We start from the raw sequence: 22,831 nt of genomic DNA, 5'->3' as shown, positions 1-22,831 counted from the left end.
GAGCTTCTATCCTGCTTAAAACACCATTCTAGCTCAGTGGTTCTCAACAAGTCCAGCAGTAGGACTCACCACCACCTTTATAAATTTAAATTGTGACCCAAATTCCAATTTTTTATTTTTCATTTCTTTTGTAAATACTAAAATATAATTGATAAACACGATGCAGATTGGACTTTAGATCTTTAGATGAAACAAAACATGATTTAACTAAGAGACTGATATTTACTTTTACTCTGCCATTAAAACAAAAATGTTGGTTGTTGTCTGAGGTCTAAGGAATCTAGACATGGAAAAAAAAAAAACTTTCTTTAGAATCCTTCTGTCCAAGCTAACAGCATAAATACATCAAGATCACAAGGAAACAACCCAAATTAGCTCCTTGTCCTGCAAAATAGAGGAAAATAAAATATAGTGATGCATGTTGGCCTAAGGCTTCAGTACATCCACGACATTTTGCCACAATGTTTTTTCCAGGCACAAATTTGCAACTCACTTTTGGGTCTCGATCCACCAGTTGAGAACCACAGTTCTTGCTGATTTTGCACCTTTCATCAACCAACCTTTGCCTGCTTTCGTCACACCCAAGAGGGCTACAAAGGACATAATCATGTCTGTCTTTAAATTTACATGTATTTCTTAATCCAAATCAAATCCTATTCTAACATAAGACCCCTTATACACTAAATGACACATTAAAAACAAACTCAAGCAGAATTTTGTGAACTTTAGATGTTTTATTTTAAGGTAGGCGAGAAAAACAGAGAAAAAGTGTACCACAAACCATGGCAGTCGTTTTCTATCACAGAATACCCTGTGTAAACACAACCACATTGCTTCTTTTTAGTTTTCAAAGGTAAGACAATTTTAGCGACAAACAACATAACAAATATACAGGTCAACTTATACAGTATCCTTGAACTCACAACAGTCTACAAAATGCTCATCTTAGTTGCTATCTTATTGTGAAACCTCTTGCCTGATTCAAATACTGGTTTTTAACACTCCAAACTCTTTTATTTGCAGTGCCATACCTTGCTGAGTAAATGTTTATTAAAGAATGACAGTTACAGTGTGAGACAGAAAACTGCTAACATTTACTGATGCTTATTACTAAACCAAACTCTTACTATGTGGTATGCACCATGCTTGAAACACTTTACTGAGCAGTTTCTTATGAGCATCTCTGAACTAGGCATTTAAACACCTTAAGTGTTACTAAAGAAAGGCTGTCAGCTAGTTAACCTGATGTAAAAGCATAAAGTGACTAGAGATTTCCAATGACCTCTGTAAAGCGTGATAAAGCATTGCTCCTTTGCCAAACATCTTCTGTTGCAGAGAAGGAAGCCCAGGCATTTGGAGGCAACTCTGGTCTTTGTTTTCAGGGAAGAAGGCTCGGTGATGGCCCCTCTCACCACAGGGAAGTCTGGTAGTTAAACTTGATCTTCAGAAGATACTTCATGTTTATCTGTGCTACATCATACACAATGTATCTGAAGGAGCAGTGGTTAAGGATATTTACATCATCATTTAGGTAAGTATGACTAACACAGGTTCTCTGCAGGTTTCAACAAGCCAAATTTAAGACTTTTTAAGACCATAATAAATACAATTTAAGACCCATTTCACATCCATACTGGCAAAAAAGTAAAAAAGACATGAAGGAAAAATCGGAGGCCCAGAATTACTTGCAAAGTATATGTAGGGCCCTATGAAATCTGTTTTATTTTTTGCCAAATCCGTTTTTTTCCATTTTAATGTTTTTTTGGAATTTCGTTTTTTCACCTTTCCACTAATTTTACCAGAAAAAAGAGTCTTGTTTATGTAAATGAATCAAATGTTCACTAATCAAATAGAAATAACCTTAAATTTATTGAATAAGGGCCACAGTGGCCCAGGAGCCGTTGTTTGGATAACCCTGATATAAAATAATTATAACCAGTGTAAAAGTCAGATATTTCTAACATTTCAAGACACATTCACGTGTATAATCACATCCTAACTGATGTTTATAATGCAAATGAAGAAATCCTTCTGTTCTCTCATCATAGACAGTGATAGTAACTTAATAAGAAGGTCACATTAAAGTTAAATGGTTAAAAGTAAACCTGTTACCTAAACTTGTATTAACTCTCACAGTCTGTAACAGTCCACGCAGTTTGATGCTGCATTGTTTTACTCCTGATTGTAACGGTTCTCTCCTCATCTCTCTCCATCCTTGCTGTCTGTCCGTCTGCCTAATATCAGACCGCTACGTTAATCCAGACACGTGTTGGCTCGTTAAACAACAAAAGGGAACTACGGTATCTACAGGATGAATTATTAAGCTAGTATTCCCCCGGGGACATATTTCTCAGATATACGTTCCTCTTTCCAAAAAACACAGCATTTCAGTCAAATTCATTCAATTTCCGCAATTTCCGCTTTAATGGCCAATTCCACCCACGATCGTATTCAAGACATTTTATGAGATTTTAAGAGAATTTTAGACATTTTAAGGCGTTAAATTCAAATTATTGGATTTTAGATGTTTTAAGACTTTTTAAGACCCCATGGATACCCTGCTAACAGAGTTTCACTTTGTGCGGACATAAAGATGAACAAAACATGATTATTTATCAGGGGAAATCATACCTTGATACCACTGTCGTATAACGCAAAGCAACATACAAATCAATTTAAACCATCCTTCATTTATTCCTGTCGTAAAGTCATCATTATGTTGCTACAAACAGAAAGGCTGCCCACATGGGGGGATAAAGGGGAGAGCTTTCTGGGGCCCAGACAAACTGAGGTCCCATGGAGTTCTTGAGAGTCCTGGCCCACTGTAAAGTTAAGCTGTGACGATCATATTTTATTTTCAACCTGAATAATAATCATGCTTATCAAAGAAAAAATGAATTATTTCGTTTATTCATACTGTAGTGCTATATAACCTATTCAATTTGTAAAGCCCTTTTCTTAAAACAGAATTACCTTTTTATTGGTGATGTTTACAAAGTGGATGGGCAAACTGAACTCAGCCATTAGCAGAGTAATGTCAGATTTTATGTGCCATGACAAGAAAGAGGTAAAATTGGCCAAAAAGCAGCAAAATAAATTAAATCGGGTAAAATGAAGAGGCAAATATGGCCAAAAGAGGCAAAAATGGGTTAGAAGTTGCCAAAATAATGGCAAAATGGGATAAAAGAGACAGACGTGCCAAAAAAACAAAATAAAATTTGCTTAAAAGTGGCAAAAAAAGTTTCAACAGCAGAAATGGGTTAAAAGTGACAAAACAGTGGCTAGATTGGCAAAAACAAGCCCAAAGTGGCAAAAAAGGTGGAAAACATGGGCAAAAAAGGCCAACATAGGCTACAAGTGCTTAAAAGAAGTGGCAAAAATGATGCAAAGTGGCAAAATAGTGGCAAACATGGGTGTAAAATGAAGAAACAGTGGCAAAAAAACTGTTCAAATTTGGGAACATAATAGCAAAAACTTTAAATAAAGAGTGAAAAACATCAACATTTGCTTCAAAGCTGCAAAAAAGGGGAAAAGGGGGGTTGAGAAACAGTAAAAAAGGGTTACAAGTAGCAAATCAGAGGGTACAACTGGTGAAAAGTTGCAAAAATATGCCATAAGTGTCAACAGACTGCACTAAGAAGTAGCCAAAGTTGGCTGAAAATGTGTTGAAAAGGGGTTTAAAAGAAACACGAATAAATAATTCCAACACCAGAAACCATTCTCTGGGTTTTTTAGGGGCCCAGTGAGCAGCCCTGACCTACAGTCTGTGTCAGTGATGTATTTTTATGTGAGTGTGAGCTTACTGTGTGATACACTGTTGATGCCCCAGAGTGATCTACACACTGATCAGGAAATTACATAAGAACTTCTCATACAAGAAAAATGAGCTATCCTCAGAAACACGTCCTAATTTAATAACAGCTATGCAAGATTTTATGACTTGGGGCTGTGATGTTGATCTAAAGTCAGGCTAAATTTATGTTGTATGAACTTTGCATAACAAATAAAAGCAAAGTTAGTTTTTCATTGTCAAGACAACAAAGCACAACTGTTGGGTCATTTGGAAAATATATAAAAGTCATGAACAAGGTGGTAAGTATAAAAGGATACTCGTTGTACAGCAGACTAGTGTCATCAATGTTAGTATGGGTCCCTTTTCCCAGGGGCACTTGCACACCACCTAAAGTGACTGTGGCGCTGGGATCAGGAGCGGTTCTACCCAAACCTGCAAGACAAAAATAAAGTTAATTTACAGAAGACTGAGGCAGAACACTGACATTTTCTATATCTTGAGTTTCCCAAAGTTATATTTAAGGCCTCATGACCAGATTTAATTTGGTTGTAATACAGTAAAGAACCAAAACACAACAATAATATGTTGAAATAAAAACAATTAAATTGATTAAAATTTTCTCAGTAAAACAATCCAAATAAGAGATTTTTTTCTCACCTTTAACACTGTGCTTGCCCTTGGGTAATTTTGTAATGTGGGAAGCTTTTTTCAATTCATGCCTGATAAAAATGCAAGAAAAGTTATTATATACATGATCATAATATGATGCTAAAGCACATGAAAAGGATGATGTATAATGTTTAGTTTTCAAAAACAAAGTCCTATACTTACATGTTACCGAGAGCAACTTCAGCCAGCAGTATGAGACCGACAGGGTCTGACTGTGATGTGTGACAGTAGTTTGCACTCTTAGACACCATGTCGGCAAAGTACACACCTTTACCAAACATGTAACCAGTCTAAAGGAAAAGAAACAAAACATGATACAGACGCGCTATGAGGAGATCAATTAACTACAAATATTACAGAACATATTCTAAGTCTGTTATTGTTGCAAAATGATATTAGAGTTGCAACTAAGTTGAACTCCGAAAACAACAAAACTCACCACTGGGGCCTCTGGAGGGGCAATGCGGAGACCCTGAGACAAGATACCAGCGTAGTTGGTGGTGCGAGAACCGTGCCACAGCAGCTGACGATTGTGTAGCTCCTCGAAGGGACGGTAACGCTGATGCTCTCCCTCTCTGACAATTTTAAAGATCTGAGGAATGGGAAAATCAACCGTGAGATGGTTATTCATGCTAACAAATAGAAGCACAAAAAAGAGCTGGTATAAAAAAAAGACTCACAAAGAACAACTTACTTCTTGCACTTCCAGTGTGTAAGTGTTGTGTGTAGCAGCGTGGGTGTTCTTAACATATTGCATAATGATCTCAGCCTCACTTGTAGTCTTATCAACAACCTGTAATTAGAAATAAAAACACAATACATTTTAGACCAAAAAGAGGAAAATTAGTCATTCTAGACATCATCTATTGATATGCAAACACAGATTAAGGCTCCTCACTTCAATCTTAGTTTTGAGTTTCTCGTAGTTGATGTCGATGGGATCGTTCTCGTTGTCCTGGGCCCCTCCTCTCAGCAGGCTGTAAGCCACTTCAATATCCAACAGGTTGTCCAACATCTGAACTTTAGCCTGAACAGAGATGCAAGTGGATGTTATTAGGTCTACATATAGAACAAAAGAACATAATGTTAAATCCTACTGGTCTCCTTACCTGAATGTAGTCCAGGTTGTTGAGCAGTGGAGGTTTCTTCATACCAAAGTCGTGAGGTATGAGGGTGTAGAAGCGGTTGGAGAGATCCAGGATCTGGGCCTCAGGCAAACAATCTGATACAGCCTGTGATTGAAAATAATATACACACAGTTATGAGGGAAAATGATGGGAAGGTTAGATGAATATCTTCTACAGATGTCACATGAGTCTAAACTGAACAAGAGAACGGGGGACGATAATTTCATTCTGAAATGCAAATTAGGGTTCTATTCCACACAAGGTAGCAGCCCAACTCTGCTGTTTGCTAACAGGCACTTTGTTTTCCAGGCCATCGAGGAAGTTATGTACCTAGTTTTTGGTTTGTGGATTTTTCTAACAGCAATAAGAAATGTTCTGCTCCAGATAGTGGCAGGCAGCAAGACAAAATACTACTGAAAAGTTCAGGAGTTTGGTAAGTTATACAGCTGTAAAAAGCTGACAACAAGAGGGGTCGGATTTCTACATTGGACGTCCCTCTCATGATGTTTCTAGTGATGACCACTCAGTAGTCTGCAGGGTCTTGACGTCATATTTTAGTACCAGTTCAGCTCACTTATAACATTGCCAGGGGAGATACGAAACAGAGTACCAGGTACACTCCTTAATGCAGAGTCCCAAAAAAACACAGTTGCAACGAGTCAAGCTGGTACCATATAGTAGAAAAGGATGAAGAGTCATTCGAAGAGGTAGCCTGACAGAAAGGTTAACTGAAGTGGTTGTGAGTGACTGACCTGCTGTACTTCAGTTAGGAGTGAGTAGGCACTCTGGATCTGCCTCTTACTCAACTTTCCAAGCGGCATCTTCTGAAGGTCAATCTGAGAACAGGAGGAGGAGGAGAAAACATGAGAGACAAACATGTGACAAGCTGAACATTTTGTGTTGGATCACTACTATTGTGATGTCAAATGAAAAAAAAAAGCCACAATGAAAGGTCTGACTCAACCAATTATCATGAACAAGCGAGTAGAACATCTGTGGATGTCACTAAGCCCAGGGTGCTTGGACCTTGTTTTCCCTTTGAACATTTGACTCAAGTAAAAGTCATAATAAAGCACAAACTCCAAGAGCAAATGCCAATCAAAACAATATTATGATGGAGGAATAGAATAGATAATAGTATTATATCTCACAAATCTTATCTAACATTAATGTGCTAATAGATGGAATTTACAGTGTCAATGCTTGATGTAGGACTATTTTAAAGAAGAGAAGACTGAGAGTTTTAGTTTTAGAGAAATGCATGTGCAAGGGTTTGATATAACTTAAAGCAGCTGTGTCTCTTTTGCCCAGAAACTTCTGGCCAAAACTGTGAAAAGGTGACATTTAAAAAGATGACTAATTAAGCCGTACAAAACTATGCCTGACCTCAAATTCCACCATGGCCTTCTTCATGCTTTCTACATCAAAGATGGTTTTAATCAGCTCTTGAACAGGTTTGGCCAGTTTAGATTTGGTGCCAGCAGTGGCTGTCAGTCTCTTCACGGCTTCTTCATCCTGACAAGAAATGTGAGACAAAAACAAATCAATGACATTGAAAAACAAACGATTCCATCTCCTCACTAGCTTTGTGAGTGCTCATGTGTACCTGTCCATAGTCGATCTCTAGAGGGTAGAATTTGTTTGGATACTTGGTGAAGTTTGAGGAGCCCCACTCATTGCCCGTCTTCTCTTTGTAGACACTCAGGAAGTTGTCCAGAGCAGAGTTCTTGTCGTGAAACTTGTCCAGCTTGTTGCCTCCAATCGTGGTGCCAACTCTGCCCCATGACCTGAACACCCAATACCTGCACAAACAAAGTCAGGAAGTGCAAGAAATGATGCAGTGAAGTCACTCTCCTTTGCAACCAACAATCTAAAAGTCCAATCTGTCTGACTTTATGGATTTATGGTTCAAGCGTAACTGAGAAATGATTTTACCCAAAATAGCTTTAAGGAAAACTAACCGTTTCTGAACATCATCCTCTAACAGCTGCAGCTTATAGTAGGAGTTTGTCCCTCTGACAATATCCACAAGACCCAGTGTAGCACTGTACATCTTCCCACTCTGCTCCAGCACATGAGCGCTGTTTTCCAGACCTAAAGAAATCAAAGACAAGAATCAAGCTCTGAACAAACATTAAAGATGACGAACAGGGCAATTGTTTCTTCCAGTAGGGTACACATGACTACCTGAATCTGGATCCACAGCAGCTCCCCCTTTGACTGTCAGTTTCATTGTTTTGCTTTTACTTCCACCTGTAACAATGCAGATGCAAAACTGAAGAAATGTTCACATAGAGCACAATTATTCATGCTTTAATGCAATTCTATGCAGAAAAAATATAAATAAATGCTGCAATAATCCTTTACCGTCCTCCTCCTTCACTCTGCCTGTGCTCTTTGCAGCTACCGTGCCAGACTTGGTGGCTGTAGACGGAGCTGGAGCCTCCACTTTCACCTCTGCACCCCAGGGTGAGATGGCATGCAGGGAAACAAGCTCCTGGAGGGCTTTACCGGACGACTTGATGTCTGTGAGGAAGTCCTCAGAAACCACCCGCACACCAGCATCTCGTGCTTCCTCCATTTTCTTACTCATCTTCTCCACCTCCTCTGTGGAAAAATACATGTCATGAAGAGAAACATTCAGACTTTTAAAGCTTCAGGATAGAATTGGAGGGATTTAACAAGTGACTTACTCTTGGTGCTGAGGCAGAGAGCCGCCTTAGAGGCTGTGCCAGTAATTTTTCCTCCCATCTCCTCTATAACTACCTTTAGATCATCTTTGTTCTTTGACAGCTTTCCAACAACCAAAAGTTTCATACCAGTCAGAGGTTTGTCTACAGGAGAGAAAACACACATTGTAGTTTTACTTCACAAGCTGCCTTAAAATAATCTTATTTATATATGTAACCAAAGAATAAGACATTCTCAGTCTCCCTCACTGACCTGCAGGTGCTCCCTCTGGCAGTCGCTCCATCGGGGCACGGGATGCACTCGCCAGGGGTTCAGCTTTGACGGCAGTGAGGGTTTTTTTGGGAGCCTCTTTTGGGTAAACTCTGTCTTGACGCTTGAACTTGAACTTTTTCAGGAAAGGAAGCTCATGGAATTCCTGAAATAATAATAGTTTTGACAGTAAGTTAAAAAAAAATATGCAGCATTTTTCCATCTTACTTCAGCCACAACATACTGTACATGTATTTCAGCTCTGTGCAATGATCTGCTTACAGGTGGTCAGCACAGACATTTATAGTAAAAACAGAACCAAGTAGGAGTTGTGAAATGAGGTGACCTACCTTGGGGATGACCCAGTCTCTACGTAAAGGTGTGGGTGTTTTGAAAACACACTTTGTCCATGCTGAGATGTCACCTGTGCAGTAATAAGCATCACCCTTGAACACCAGCTGGCCCTGGCACTCCTTACAGGGTTCAAGAGCACCGAAAGCCATGCCGTCTGCCAGACAGTCCACCACCTGTCAGTTTAATAAAACATGCTTTATAATGGTTATAGGTGCAGGTGTTTATGGTTAAATTTGAAGTAAAAGGGGCACACATAAATCCTTAACTTCAAAAATCCACCCTTCTATTGGAAAAAAGCTTGGGAAACTAAAATGTCTCCAGCATCAAACCATCAGTCTCAAAACTCTTTTTTTCCCCTTTTACCTTTTATTTTGCAACCCCCCTCCCCTTATCCTCTTATGACTTCACACAAACAATGGTTTAAAATGCATTAATAACTGCATTTTTAAGGCCTCTGTGTAGCCTCTTGCAGGGGAGTTTTAAGGGCAGCTTAGGGCTGTGCCTAATACAGACAGAGCAAACTGTGAGCCTAAATCCTCAGGAAGACATTTTGGGATGGATTGCTAATCAGAATCTATTTAATTAGGCAAGAGGGGATGGTGAATCTAGGTCAGTCAGAAAGTTACGTCTGATTGTATGTGACAATATTTAATGTAGTTTTTGAACATTTGTATCTTTGCTGAATGTCATTTTCTTAAATTTTTAAAACTATTACATTTTGATGCCTTTTATATTGCTCTTTATTCAATAAACATTACATTCATAACTTTGTTACACACTTTGAATTGGTCTGTGCATGAATAGTACTACAGAAATAATGTCTTGCCCTCTTCGCTCAACTAAAAAGAGGACATTTTTCTAAATAACCTTTTACTGACTACAGTATAATCTGGATTATAGGTCACACCAGTGTTTAGTCTGTTTTTGGGCTTCACAGAGATAAAAAAAAAGGTTTAACCTGTCTTCCTGTGTGACAGTTTCTATCAAGTCCACAACATGCAGTATGTGTGCAGCTCTTTCAATACAAGCTGTTTTGCCATTCAAGAGTTTGCACCTATGCTAGCTATAATACGGCGACTGAGCTCTCAGTCTGCAGTGATTGTTGTTAAAATGACAGTCTCTGAGTCGTTCTGCTCACCTCCACTGGCATTCGACATCTTTAATTGAGGAGCCTTATCAACCAATACAGAGCTCCACAAGACTCATCTACTTAGCAGTATCTTACTGTTTTTTAAAATGTGTGATTATGACCTAATGAGGGAGAAAACATGATAAAATATGGCGCTAACCCCCATCAGCCTGGGCTGCCTCATTCTGTATCTCAGCACGTTTTGAGCTGTGAAGCAGACTCTTGCAAGTCACCATGAGCTGGCATTAGTGATTCGGACATGATGGTGAATCTCAGCACCTTTTCCTGGTATATTGATTGCAACAGCATACAGGTGGTAGCTGATTTTATAGATTAAAACCATAGGTATTAGAAGTGACTTATACTCAAGATTTTACAGCATATGACTCTAATTTATAAATGCTCAGAAGGGGCTGGTGTGTATAAGTGATGCTATGTTAAATGGAATTACAAAGAAAACAAACTGTGATGATGTTGAAACACAAAACATGCTCTAACACTTAATCGCACATGTAAATTTCATACTGCTATGTCAGTAAGCATACAGTAAAAGCCCAAGTATGAAAAAACTGCTTAATCCATCTATCAATAAAAAAAACAGATTGAAAAATATACATAGATTTCATTCATGGTATCACTTTCTTTGTCATATTGCAAAATAGCACTGTATTGCATCCATAAGTAAATAAATAGTGGGTTTGTATGTCTGTCTGTTTTTTTTAGGGGGTAAAGAAAGTGATGCTCTCTTACGTTAGACTCTCCAGAGGGAACGTCCTGGCTGTTTGCAATCAGCAGCTCCTTCATATCGTTAATTGAGCAAAACTTCTTCAGTTTGTCTTTTATGCCCCAGATGAGCTGGCTTTGATTCTGCAGACAAATAAAAAAACAAGATGATTTGTTAAAATTCTCTTTTTTCCTAACATAATATCAAGTTTAAATCAAAAATAGTAAAACATGTCAACAGAACCTTTAACTGCTCCTCCAGCTTCTTCTTCTCATCATCTTCTTCCTTCTTCTGTTTCTTTGACACTCCATCCATTTCATCACCTTTACGCTTCCTGTAAAAACAATTTATTTCTTTACTTAACCTTTATTTAACCAGATAAAAACTCATTGAGATCGAGATCTCTTTTACAAGGGTGACCTGGCCAGGAGGTCAGCAGCACATGTCATAATAAATAATACATATTCAAGAGACAAATAATAAACAATATGTTAGAACAAACAAATAAGAATTAGAGGTAGATCACATTTTAAAGTGCAGCAGTAGGAATCACAATAACAATTTAAAAACAAAAGCACTGTTCAAAGGTCTGGCATTGTCTGTCAATTAAGACAGAGTGACAATAAAAGTTTTAAAAAATTAAATTGTTGTTTTTACTTCAAAGTTCTTACAGCTTTTGTTGTTTACTAAAAAAGTTCAGAATGAAAAAGCAAGCAGGAAAATAAAACGTCCAAATGAGGCCAAGAGGGATAACAGTCAAGATTAGGCCACACAAATGTGACACCTTTATTCACTGAAGTCATTTATTGGCGTCCCATTAGTTAATTGGGACATGGGCACATGCAGGTACAAGTCTGAATAGTCCCAGGGGTCAATGCTGATATCACTGATTTCCCTCTGCTCTGACAGGAAATATTAATTAGCCTCTAAATGAAACTCACAAACCTATCAGCTAATGACCATCAGTGTATGTCTGATCTTTCAAAGTGCGAAAACAACAAACATCAGACAGAACATGACATCACGAGGGCAGAAGGGAGTTCAATAAAACAGGGTCCACCAATGTTTCCCTGAACAAAACAGCACTTGTGATTTCTGATGTGAGGCTTAGCCGTACAGAATTAGGATGGCTGATGATGAAGCAGTTCCTAATTTCATGAGGAACAACCTCTAAAAGAACCTCCTGCTGCAAACTGGTGAGTTAATTATGGGATTTCTTGCATTTTGTTTCACCAAAGAGAAATACTTTCAGCTCCTCTGGAGTTTTAAGCTGGATATGAAACTGACTCACATTAATATTGATACGTGGCCTAAAAAGGCAAACAAGAGAATCTTTGATAAAAATGATAACATCATAAAAATACATGTTAATGCTTGTAAATACCACCACAGGGGAGTCCTCAGGCTGCTAATGATCACAGTTGAAGATATGTTTGACTTTTAAAGGGGCAGGGTTATTTTTTTGGTAGAAAACAACACATTTTACACATTAAAAGGACAAAAACAGCAAACACAGAAGGTAGCACTTTGCTCACAGGCGCATGGATGCCAAATCAACACCACCAAAAGCTTCTGACAGTCGCATGAAAGGTTTACTGTAGTATATGACTTCCAAGGCAGACAAAAACAAATCCTCCCTATTCCCTCGCAAGGTTCCTACACACACTTTTAACAATCAAATTTTAAGTTTTTAAACTTTTTTTAAGACCTGAGCTCATGCAAGTTAATACCATATTTAGTGTCGAAAACAGTCAAAAATGAAAGACGGGATTTTGGGTCGTGAACACCATAATTTGATGATTTTTGGCACCTATTGTTTCGCTTTTCTATCAATTTATGGCATATGGATATTTATCAACACACACAACAAGCACATACTCGAAATTGAACGATTAATATCAAATTGTGTTGCTGCCCTTCTTGTCAAGGACACTCTTGAAAATGAGATTATTGATCTCAATGAGGTTTTCCTGGCTAAATAAAATGAAATAAATAAATAAATAAAATAAATGTAGGTAGACAAACGTGATTGGAAAATAGCATGTCCTGGTCAAGGTGCCTTCTAAAATTTAAGGCCACTCACGGGGAAAATAAGATTAAAAAAAAAAAAAAGACTTTTTTTAAGACTATTCTTTTCAGACTTCATCTGAAAACAAGATTTTGTAATTGTTTTAAAGTGATGATGAACACCTCAAAGTTGATTCAGTTGTTACTGATTTGTTATTTTAGGAAAATGATAATATTTTCTTTGGTCTGTCTGTTGGTTCTTCTTCAGTCATACTTTTTTGAAGACTCTTTATTAACTCTACTAGCATCAACGAGTAGACAAAGCGTCTCTCATCTTCTATTTCAAGACAGGGCTAATGGTTAGAAAGCAAAGAGCTCATCCAGAAAATAATGAAACAGGTTTGAACCTCTGACTGAAACATAAACAAGCTGAAGGAAGTGAGGTTTCATCTGTGTGAACATACAGGTAAGAACAACAAACCTGGAGAGGCTTCCACTTTTCTCCCTCCACCAAACATTTTCATAGTCTGTAGTTGATCATTGTTGTACTGGACTTTAAAATGTTGCATACTACGGCTATAAAATAACTCATAATTTGTCCTTGTTTCTCACTTTAGGTTGACCATGGAAGAAACCACTGCACTGCTCCTTTTCTACACTCTCCATGACTCTAGAAACTCCAACCATTCATCTTCCTCTCTCCAGAACTCCTTGTCATCCTCTCCTCCACCTTCGTCCGCTGATGTACTCATCTCCCCAAACGTTGCCTACATGGCGGCCGAGCTTGTCATCGCCTTCCTCTCCACGACTGGAAACCTTCTCGTCTGTGCTGCCGTGGGCCTGAATCACAAGCTACGCACCGTCACCAACTACTTCCTGGTCTCCCTTGCTGTTGCAGACATCTGCGTGGGTGCCATCGCCATCCCCTGTGCCATCCTGACTGATGTAGGTTTACCGCGTCACAATCTCTACCTTTGTCTGCTCATGCTGAGCGTTTTGATCATGTTCACCCAGAGCTCTATCTTCAGCCTGCTGGCGGTGGCTGTGGAGCGTTATGTTGCCATCTTCATGCCTTTCCGCTACAGAGCCCTGATGACACGTCGCAATGCCGTGCTGGTGATCCTCACCACGTGGATGCTGGCGTTTCTCATTGGGCTCGTTCCTCTGATGGGCTGGCACAAGATGCCGCCTGATTCAGGGTACTGTTTCTTCGTCTTGGTGGTTGACATGACCTACATGGTTTATTTCAACTTTTTTGCCTGTGTGCTGACACCTTTAGTGATCATGTTTCTAATCTATGCGCAGATTTTTGTCACGGTGAAGAAGCAGGTAAGGAGAATAGCAGCAGAGCAGAGAGGCAGATCAGAAGGACAGACGAGGATTCGTAGAGAGATGAAGACGGCGACTTCTCTTTTCTTGGTCCTCTTCCTTTTTACTGTCTGCTGGATCCCACTTCATGTCATCAACTGCTTCCTGTTGCTCTGCCCGAGCTGCACCGTGCCATTTGAGTTGCTGCTAACCGCCATCATCCTGTCACATGCCAACTCTGCCGTCAACCCCTTCCTGTATGCATACACCATGTCTGCTTTCAGGGACACATTCAAGGCCATATTCCTGTGCTGCAGGACGCCGAGCAACAGAGAGGCTTCACATGGAACGAGTGGACATGATGGAGAGGGTGCTAGAGTTCAAAATGCACAACAAACCTGACCAGGATCTCCAAATACAAAATTCAGTTCTTCAAATAAAAACAGAACAGGTAAAGATAGGTCTGCTAATGATTACCATGATTAATCTCAGGATTTATGTAGTTTATCAGGATTAATCTTGACTTAATGTTACATTCACACTATTTTTTCATTTAAAGCTGTTTTTGTTTTCCTGTGTGGATACAGAGCTGCTTTTATTTTGAAAGGCTCTTAGGAACTTTGGGTGGATTTGGGTGGAAGTTATGACATCATGGAAAAAGGAATTTGTTGTAGATTGAAATATAAAAAGTGAAATGAGCTATTAAAAATATTATTGCACTAATTATGGATCTTAATCTCTAGTGATGCTGACAGCCCTAGTAAAAATGAAAATCATCTCCTCTTCCTCCTCTTACCCTTCAGTTTTAACAACAGGGAGTCTTTTCTTCAGCTCCTCCTTGTCTTCAGCCCGTAGAGCGCTGAAGCCCTTCAGCTGGGCGGCGCTGTATTCAGGTTTGAAAACGAGCTCTTCTCGACGGCTCACAAAACAGGCCGTGTGGTACCAGCGGTCGATCAGACCCAGCTGAGGCTTCTCGGGGTCCACTGTTTTCTTTGAAACACGGATCTGATCCTGGAATTTATAATATACGTCAAAGACAATTTGAAAAAAGTATCTTACATTTTATAATTTCCAAACATTGCCAAAGGTTCACAAAGGATGAAAAAAACACCTCAAATTATATCAAAATAAGATGGGAGAAGGAATTAAATCTAAGAAACTACTGTATAGTTACCCTATTTTTCTATGTACTGGCATGAGTTTTGTTGGAAGAATCATGTTAGTTTTTTATAACTCCTAAATGACAGAAATATCAAAGATCTTTCGACATGTAAATGTTGAAGGGATTGTGGGTGTGATGACACAAATCGGCTTCATATTTTCTGGAGCTGGCCAAAGATACAACCCTTAAAATATCTGAACAATCATGCAACAGATTCTTGGAAAGTTGTTCCCTTTGACTTTCACATCACTTGATTTAGGTGATCTGCCAATAGAAGTAACGGGATGTGAAGGATACCTGTTGAAAATATTTACAGTAGCAGCCAAAAAGGCCATCACCTATAAACGGTTAAAGATAGATCTTCCCTGAACATATAACAGGGATGAAATTTTGAAAGAAATGTATGAGATGGACAGATTGACATTCTTACTGAGACTGAGAAATGACTTGAACATTAAAAGATGGGCTGAAATTATGAGTAAAAATTCCTTCATAATCTATATTGTGAACTCAACATTTTTGAATGGCTGACCATGTTACTGCTGTTGTTGATCTTGCATCTTGTAAAATAATAAAACTAAGTATGGAAAAACCTGCCTCTTACCTTTTCTATTTTCTGCTCACAACCTTTGCACGTGCTGCGGTTTGACTTTGCATATTCAACCGCAAAGTCATTCAGCGTCTTCGCTCCTTTAGCTCCACCCTTGGTGTCCGCTTTTCCTACGGCAGTTTAAAAAATATTTACTTGAACAAAACGTGCAAAAGACTGTGTGTATGTTTGTGAAAAAGAAAAAATATTTTACAAAACCATGTGTGATCATAATAATACAAATCTATCTCAAGCTAATGGGTTACACTCTGTAAAGAGATGTTTTATTTAAATTCTATAAATGCATGTTTGTCTTTCCAGTGATAAAAGTAACATTATATAAGCACTTCATATTTGCTTTCTATATCCGTCTACATGTCAGATGGGGAAATGTTTGCTTGGTCACTGAATAGAAGTACATAGTCCCATTATGTCTAAGATAAACTGCTGCAGGCAATATGTCTTATCTGCTTAATTAATGCTATCAGAAACAATAAAAAGGAAATTAACCCATTTTCATTAAAGTGTGCACATATTGTGTGTGTACATACCGTGTTTTAATAATCCTTTCATTCTGAAGTGAATTATCTAAAATCTTATACTGACCTGTTGCTCCTCCGCTCTCAATGGCCTTTTTGACCTTCTCTTGGTCCTCCCAGCGGAGGCCAGAGTAGCCGGCTATATCTCCAGTGGACTGAGCTGCAGCTCGCAGCCAGAAGCAGGAGAAGTGGTGCCAATGGGGGACCTTCCCATCAAACATGGGGGACTGAGGAGAGAGAAGAGGATTACAAATTAACAAATGTGGCATTTGCACTCAAACTAAAGAGAACTGGATGGTGTGTTTGCTATAATCTGGCAATAAAAATGGTAATGGTATATGGACTTGAGCTTGTAAAGCATCTTCTAATCATCTGGCAACTCAAAGTGCTTTCACATTCGCTCCACATTCAAACACTGATGGTGAAGGCTGCTATGGAGAGTATTAACTGACTCCATTCATACACAGCCATAAAATCGCAAACACTGCAGACGCTGAAGTGAGAGCATTTTGGGGTTAAGTGTCTTCCCCAATGACACATTGATGTGTGACCACAAGAACTGGAACAAAACCTCCCATCTTCTAGTTAAGAGGTGACCGACTCTATCTACTGAGCCACAGGCATGAAATGTACAAGTGATAGAAATGTATTCAGTCATGGTGATGCTTTTAAACAATCAGAACAGTGAGATATGACTCTGCATTTACCACAGGGACATACAATCAAACATATTTGCAATGCTTTTTGTGCAGTGTTTGCCAAAGAATCAACTTAAATACAATGACTGAGTTGGAGGCAGGCACATCTGGCTGCAGATGTTCTGAATGATGTGTTTTGATTGTAGTTGATCTTAACAAATACTTGCTGTTTCTCTTTCAATGTATTAAGGTGATTATTGACATTTTATTTGTATTGGCTGCTCCTTGTTTGTCTGTAACTGTATAATCCAACAGTGCTGCTGCCTAGCTTGCCTTTTCTCTCCTGGTTAAATAAAGGTAAAAAAAAAAAAAAAAAAAAAAAAAAAAAAGCTTGCACAAAAAAAAAGATTCCCTTTGATAAGTGTAAACTATTAATGCTGATGTATTCAGGATTTTGGAGTCATGACAATATTAGGGATGCAGGATATTAAAACACACTTTAGAGTTGTAAATATCAGCAGAAACTTTCTAACCTGCCGATACCATATTTCACTTTTCAAGATAATATTTCCTAAAACTTTATCAGGTCGATGATATTGTGCATTCCTAAATTAATTTTAACAATTTGGTGTATAGTCATCTATTCTACAGTCAATAATCAAAAAACCGTGATGATGAATAGAAGCAATGAGGCTAATCAAAATTTGAATTAAATCCCAATATGTCCAACTGCAATTTTCAAATCTGAGAATGTGCGATCTTTCTTTGACCTGAGATTTGTTTCAAAATATAAGTTTTGTTCATTTTTATAAGCAGAGCTGCACAACGGTCAGGAGGAATTTTGGACCATTTCTCTTTACAAAACTGTTTCAGTTCAGCAATATTCTTGGGATGTCTGGTGTGAATCGCTCTCTTGAGGTCCTGCCAAAGCATCTCAATCGGGTTGAGGTCAGGACTCTGACTGGGCCACTCCAGAAGGTGTATTTTCTTCAGTTGAAGCCATTCTGTTGTTGATTTACTTTTATGCTTTGGGTCATTGTCCTGTTGCATCACCCACCCTCTGTTGAGCTTCAGCTGGCGGACAGATGGTCTTAAGTTTTCCTGCAAAATGTCTTGATAAACTTGGGAATTCATTTTTCTGTCAATGACAGCAATCTGTCCAGGCCCTGAGGCAGCAAAGCAGGCCCAAACCATGATGGCCCCTCCACCATATTTCACAGTTAGGATGAGGTTTTGATGTTGGTGTGCTGTGCCTTTTTATCTCCACACATAGCGTTGTGTGTTTCTTCCAAATAACTCAGTTTTGGTTTCATCTGTCCACAGAATATTTTGCCAGTAGTGCTGGGGAACATCCAGGTGCTCTTCAGCAAACTTTAAACATGCAGCAATGTTGTCTTTAGACAGCAGTGGCTTCCTCCGTGGTGTCCTCCCATGAACTCCATTCTTGTTTAATGTTTTAATTATTGTAGATTTGTCAACACAAATGTTAGCATGTGCCAGAGACTTCTGTAAGTTTTTAGCTGACACTCTAGGATTCTTCTTCACCTCACTGAGCGTTCTGCGCTGTTCTCTTGCAGTCATCTTTACAGGACGACCACGGCTAGGGAGAGTAGCAACATTGCTGAACCTTCTCCATTTGTAGATAGTCCGTCTTACCGTGGACACATGAACATCAAGGCTTTTAGAGATACTTTTGTAACCCTTTCCAGCTTCATGCAAGTCAACAATTCATGATCGTAGGTCTTCTGAGAGCTCTCTTGTGCCAGGCATGGTGCACATCAGGCAATGCTTCTTGAGAACAGCAAACTCAAAACTGGTGTGTGTTTTTTATAGGGCAGGACAGCTTTAACCAACATATGCAATCTCATCACATTGATTGGACTCCAGGTTGGCTGACTCCTGGCTCCAATTAGCTCTTGGAGAAGTCATTAGCCTAGGGGTTCACATACTTTTTCCACCCAGCACTGCGAATGTTTACATGTTTTGTTCAATAAAAACATGAAAACGTGTAATTTTTTTGTGCTGTATTAGTGTAAGCAGACTGTGTTTTTCTATTGAACTAAATATGTACTTCTGCAGGTTTGAGGAGATATCTGCCCCTCCCCCAGCTGTGTCAGCCCTGCAGCAGCCCCCCTTCTCTGATCTCCCGGCACTCTGCCCAAGTCCCCCCCTCACCTCCCCCTCTACAGTATTCAGCTCACCACCTCCACCCCCTAGTGCTCCTCCCAGCCCCCCTTCGACAACCGAGGACACACAGCTCCCCTTCTCCAACCTGTCCCTCACACCTCTCCAGGTGAGGAACCAGCTGAGGAGGATAAAGACCAGGAAGGCTGCAGGACCAGACAGCCTCAGTTCCAGGCTCCTCAGGTCCTGCTCAGACCAGCTGAGTGGGATCATTGGACATCTGTTCAATCTGAGCCTGCAACTGGGAAGGGTGCCACGCCTCTGGAAGATGTCTTGCGTGGTACCAAAGACCCCGCATCCCAAGGACCCTGGCTGCTACAGGCCGGGGGCCTTAACATCCCACCTCATGAAGGCCCTGGAGTGGCTGGTCCTTGACCACCTGCGCCCACTGGTGAGCTCGTCCATGGACCCGCTGCAGTTTGCGTACCAGCCTGGCATCGGAGTGGACGATGCCATCATCTTCCTCTTCCATCGAGCTCCGTCTCACCTGGAGTCACCTGGGAGCTCTGTTCAGGTCCTCTTCCTGGACCTCAGCAGTGCTTTCAACAACATCAGGCCAGACATCCTGAGGGACAAGCTGGAGCTGTCTGGAGTGGACCTACACCTCACATGCTGGATTGTGGACTACCTCACCAACCGCCCACATTATGTGAGGATCCGGGACTGTGTGTCAGAGACCGTCCTCTGCAATGTAGGGGCCCCCCAGGGAAGGGTGCTGGCGCCATTCCTCTTCACCCTCTACACTGCTGACTTTTCCCACCTGTCACCCACCTGCCACCTGCAGAAGTTCTCTGATGACTCTGCCATCGTCAGCCTCATCACAGATGGGGACGACCGGTTGTACAGGGGTCTCATCCAGGACTTTGTGGACTGGTGCCAGCAGAACCACCTCCAGATCAATGCTGGTAAGACCAAGGAGCTGGTTGTGGACTTTCGTCAGCGCTCCCACTTCCCCCCATCCCCAGTGAACATCCAGGGAAGGGACATTGAGATGGTGACATCTTACAAGTACCTGGGTGTTCATCTGAACCATAAACTGGACTGGTCTGATAACACCACTGCACTTTACAAAAAAGGTCAGAGCAGACTATCTGCTCAGGAGGCTGAGGTCTTTTGGGGTGCAGGGGGCACTCCTGAAGACCTTCTATGACTCTGCTGTAGCCTCGGTCATCTTCTACGGTGTGGTCTGCTGGGGGAGCAGTATCTCAGCCGCTGACAGGAAGAGGCTGGACAAACTTATAAAGAAGGCCAGCTCTGTCATGGGATGCCCTCTGGAGCCTGTGGAGGAGGTGGGGGAGAGGAGGATGACAGCCAAGCTGTCCTCCATGATGGACAAAGACTCCCACACCCTCCAACACACACTCACTGCACTAAGAAGCTCCATTAGTGACAGGATGCTACATCCGAAGTGTGTGAAGGAGAGGTACCGCAGGTCTTTCCTTCCTGCAGCTGTTAGACTCCACAACAGAAACTGCTCAAAATAATCTGTGCAATAACTAAATTATATGTATAATCTGTACACGTTTGTTTGTGTGTGTATATATATATATATATATATATATATATATATATATATATATATATACACACATGTATAAATATATGTGTATATAGGTGTACATACTAATATCTCCACCGCACCCAATCTGTAATATATCCAACCTGTACATAACTGTAAATACTATTTATAATATTTAAGTTGAAGTTCTTACATTCCATACTTTTGGACTTATTAGTGCTCTTGCAATACTACTTTTATTTGTACTCTATTTTCTATTGTGTTTCTGTCGCCAATGGCCTGCTTTGTCTAAGACGCTTTTTGCTGCTGTAAATTGAAATTTCCCCCTGGGGGACTAATAAGGGAATATTTTATCTTATCTTATCTTATCGTTGTGACTTAGATGAAGATCAGAACACATTTTATGACCAATTTATGCAGAAATCCAAGAAATCCCAAAGGCTTCACATACTTTTTCTTGTAACTTTATATTTTCTATCCTATTAAAAATAAGAAAGGCATGAAATCATTATTTTCTTTAACAGAACAATGCATAAAGGATTTTGCAAAATAATCCCAATTAGATCTATTTTTTTCATTGTTCAGCCTTCGTGCAATCTACTAAATTTTGTGTCTGTTATAACAGAGAATAATTTATTGCTCGTCTGCTGAGAAATACACAAGATGAGGAACTTTAAAAACTAATCCCATATCAAATCGCTGTTGAAATATCAGGGGGAAAAAAACGCAATTAGATTATTTTCCCAAATAGTTCAGCCCTAAGAAGCATTAAAAAATTTGACAGTTTTGTCCTGAACTTACGAGATAATATATGGTAACGGTACATTTGTTTTATATGAACAGGAAAACAAAACATCAAGCTAGAGCCACGTTTGAGACAGATTTAATAAAAAGGGAAACAAAGTATGTGATCAAAGTAACATTTAAGATCTCAATAACTTAATATAAAACAGGTAGGTTCTCAAAAAAATCCAGTTTTACAGATACTGATGACTATTTCCAAGATTTTAAGGTGTATAATCGATATTGTTGCAATGTGCTACAAATCTAACAGCTTTCAGATTTAAGGGATGAGCTTTATATTTTAAGCAAGTAACTTAAGTGGCCCTACTCCACGTTGAAACTTAGAATACATTTTTACATTTTTATTTTGTACGTATTTGGTTATTTTGGCTGTTTCCCTTATTGTTCCTTTGGCCTGCTAGTGCTATTTTTAAAGTCCATGTGGGATGGGCACTTGCATGGGCGTGACACGACACTGTTTGTGATTAATATGACCCGTTTAGTCTTGGTTACAAATTCAGTTTATCCATACAGGACAATTAAACGTATTAATTTAACATACCCAGTCGTTGATACTAGTCGTTGATACACTATGATAAATAAACCCATAATTGTTTTTTTTTTTTACACCAGACTGGCTCGGTTTTCACAGGCTTTTAGGGAGGAATGAAGCCGAAAATGTGGGGCAGCTAAAAGGCCACGACCGAGAAAAAGGCTGACTGAGGGTTTAGCCTATTAGTTAATTCATTCTCTACTGGGCAGCAGACCAGACTTTACACTGGGATGGAGAGCTCATTACACAAGCAGTACTTATTTATCTTTTCAAAGGGATGCAAAAATAGGCTCTGGAAAGAGAGCTGCACGTTCAGGATACAAAATGCATCAATGCGACTAACTTAGAGGAATATATAAAGATGCAAAGTGAGAGAAAACGGGTCTTTGTGAAGAAGACAATGTCAGCCATTTAAATGCAAACGAGGGCCTAGCGTGACACGAGTGGAACCACTTTAAAAACAACATTAAATTCTACCAAAACCCGATAAATACTGACTTTATTTCGAGAATAGAACCTCTTACATATAAGACAAAGATAGCTCCGGGGTTTTAAGCTAGCTAGCAGCAGGTTTCTTATGACGCCGCTGTGTTACCTGCACCATGATGGCCATCCTCAGCGAGTCTTTAGCGATATTTTCTTTACATTTCTTGCACGAAGCACGGCCGCTTTTTGCATATTCCGCTCTGTAAAGCTTGTCCTCTTGAGAGTCAGCCATATTTCTTAACTCTCTTGCGAAATAAAATGAATTGACTGTGAGACGAACTTTCTTCCCGAAGAGGAGCCACAACAATCACTGCGCGTAAGCAGAGA

At 39.7% G+C, this 22,831-nt stretch overlaps 1 protein-coding gene across 1 annotated transcript; it reads right to left on the bottom strand.

The window, feature by feature from the left end:
* Window positions 1-723: 723 nt before the first annotated feature.
* On the bottom strand, window positions 724-22,831 carry parp1 (poly (ADP-ribose) polymerase 1). The gene is made up of 23 exons (XM_041806176.1): window positions 22,614-22,831; window positions 16,409-16,568; window positions 15,818-15,933; window positions 14,848-15,062; window positions 10,980-11,070; window positions 10,763-10,879; window positions 8,880-9,056; window positions 8,533-8,695; window positions 8,283-8,423; window positions 7,957-8,196; window positions 7,777-7,842; window positions 7,551-7,683; window positions 7,196-7,391; window positions 6,976-7,104; window positions 6,342-6,425; window positions 5,572-5,694; window positions 5,361-5,489; window positions 5,157-5,255; window positions 4,902-5,054; window positions 4,625-4,752; window positions 4,451-4,512; window positions 4,111-4,225; window positions 724-1,490 (listed from the first exon to the last, which is right to left on the bottom strand). The coding sequence occupies exons 1-23, from the start codon at window positions 22,734-22,736 to the stop codon at window positions 1,409-1,411; spliced, it is 3,042 nt and encodes a 1,013-aa protein (XP_041662110.1). The 5' UTR covers window positions 22,737-22,831; the 3' UTR covers window positions 724-1,408.

Source organism: Cheilinus undulatus, linkage group 14, assembly GCF_018320785.1.
Source record: "Cheilinus undulatus linkage group 14, ASM1832078v1, whole genome shotgun sequence".
In the NCBI taxonomy this organism is placed as follows: domain Eukaryota; kingdom Metazoa; phylum Chordata; class Actinopteri; order Labriformes; family Labridae; genus Cheilinus; species Cheilinus undulatus.
This window is presented reverse-complemented; position numbering and strand designations above follow the sequence as displayed.

Bases quoted from the DNA above. Each gene is read 5' to 3' on its own strand.
- parp1 (XM_041806176.1), bottom strand. From the start codon at position 22,736: ATGGCTGACTCTCAAGAGGACAAGCTTTACAGAGCGGAATATGCAAAA. The intron at 5,256-5,360 runs GTGAGGAGCCTT...TTCTAATTACAG, and splicing joins AACTCAAAACTAAGATTGAA to GTTGTTGATAAGACTACAAG. The intron at 1,491-4,110 runs GTATCCTTTTAT...CTGCTCCTTCAG, and splicing joins ACTAGTCTGCTGTACAACGA to ATACATTGTGTATGATGTAG.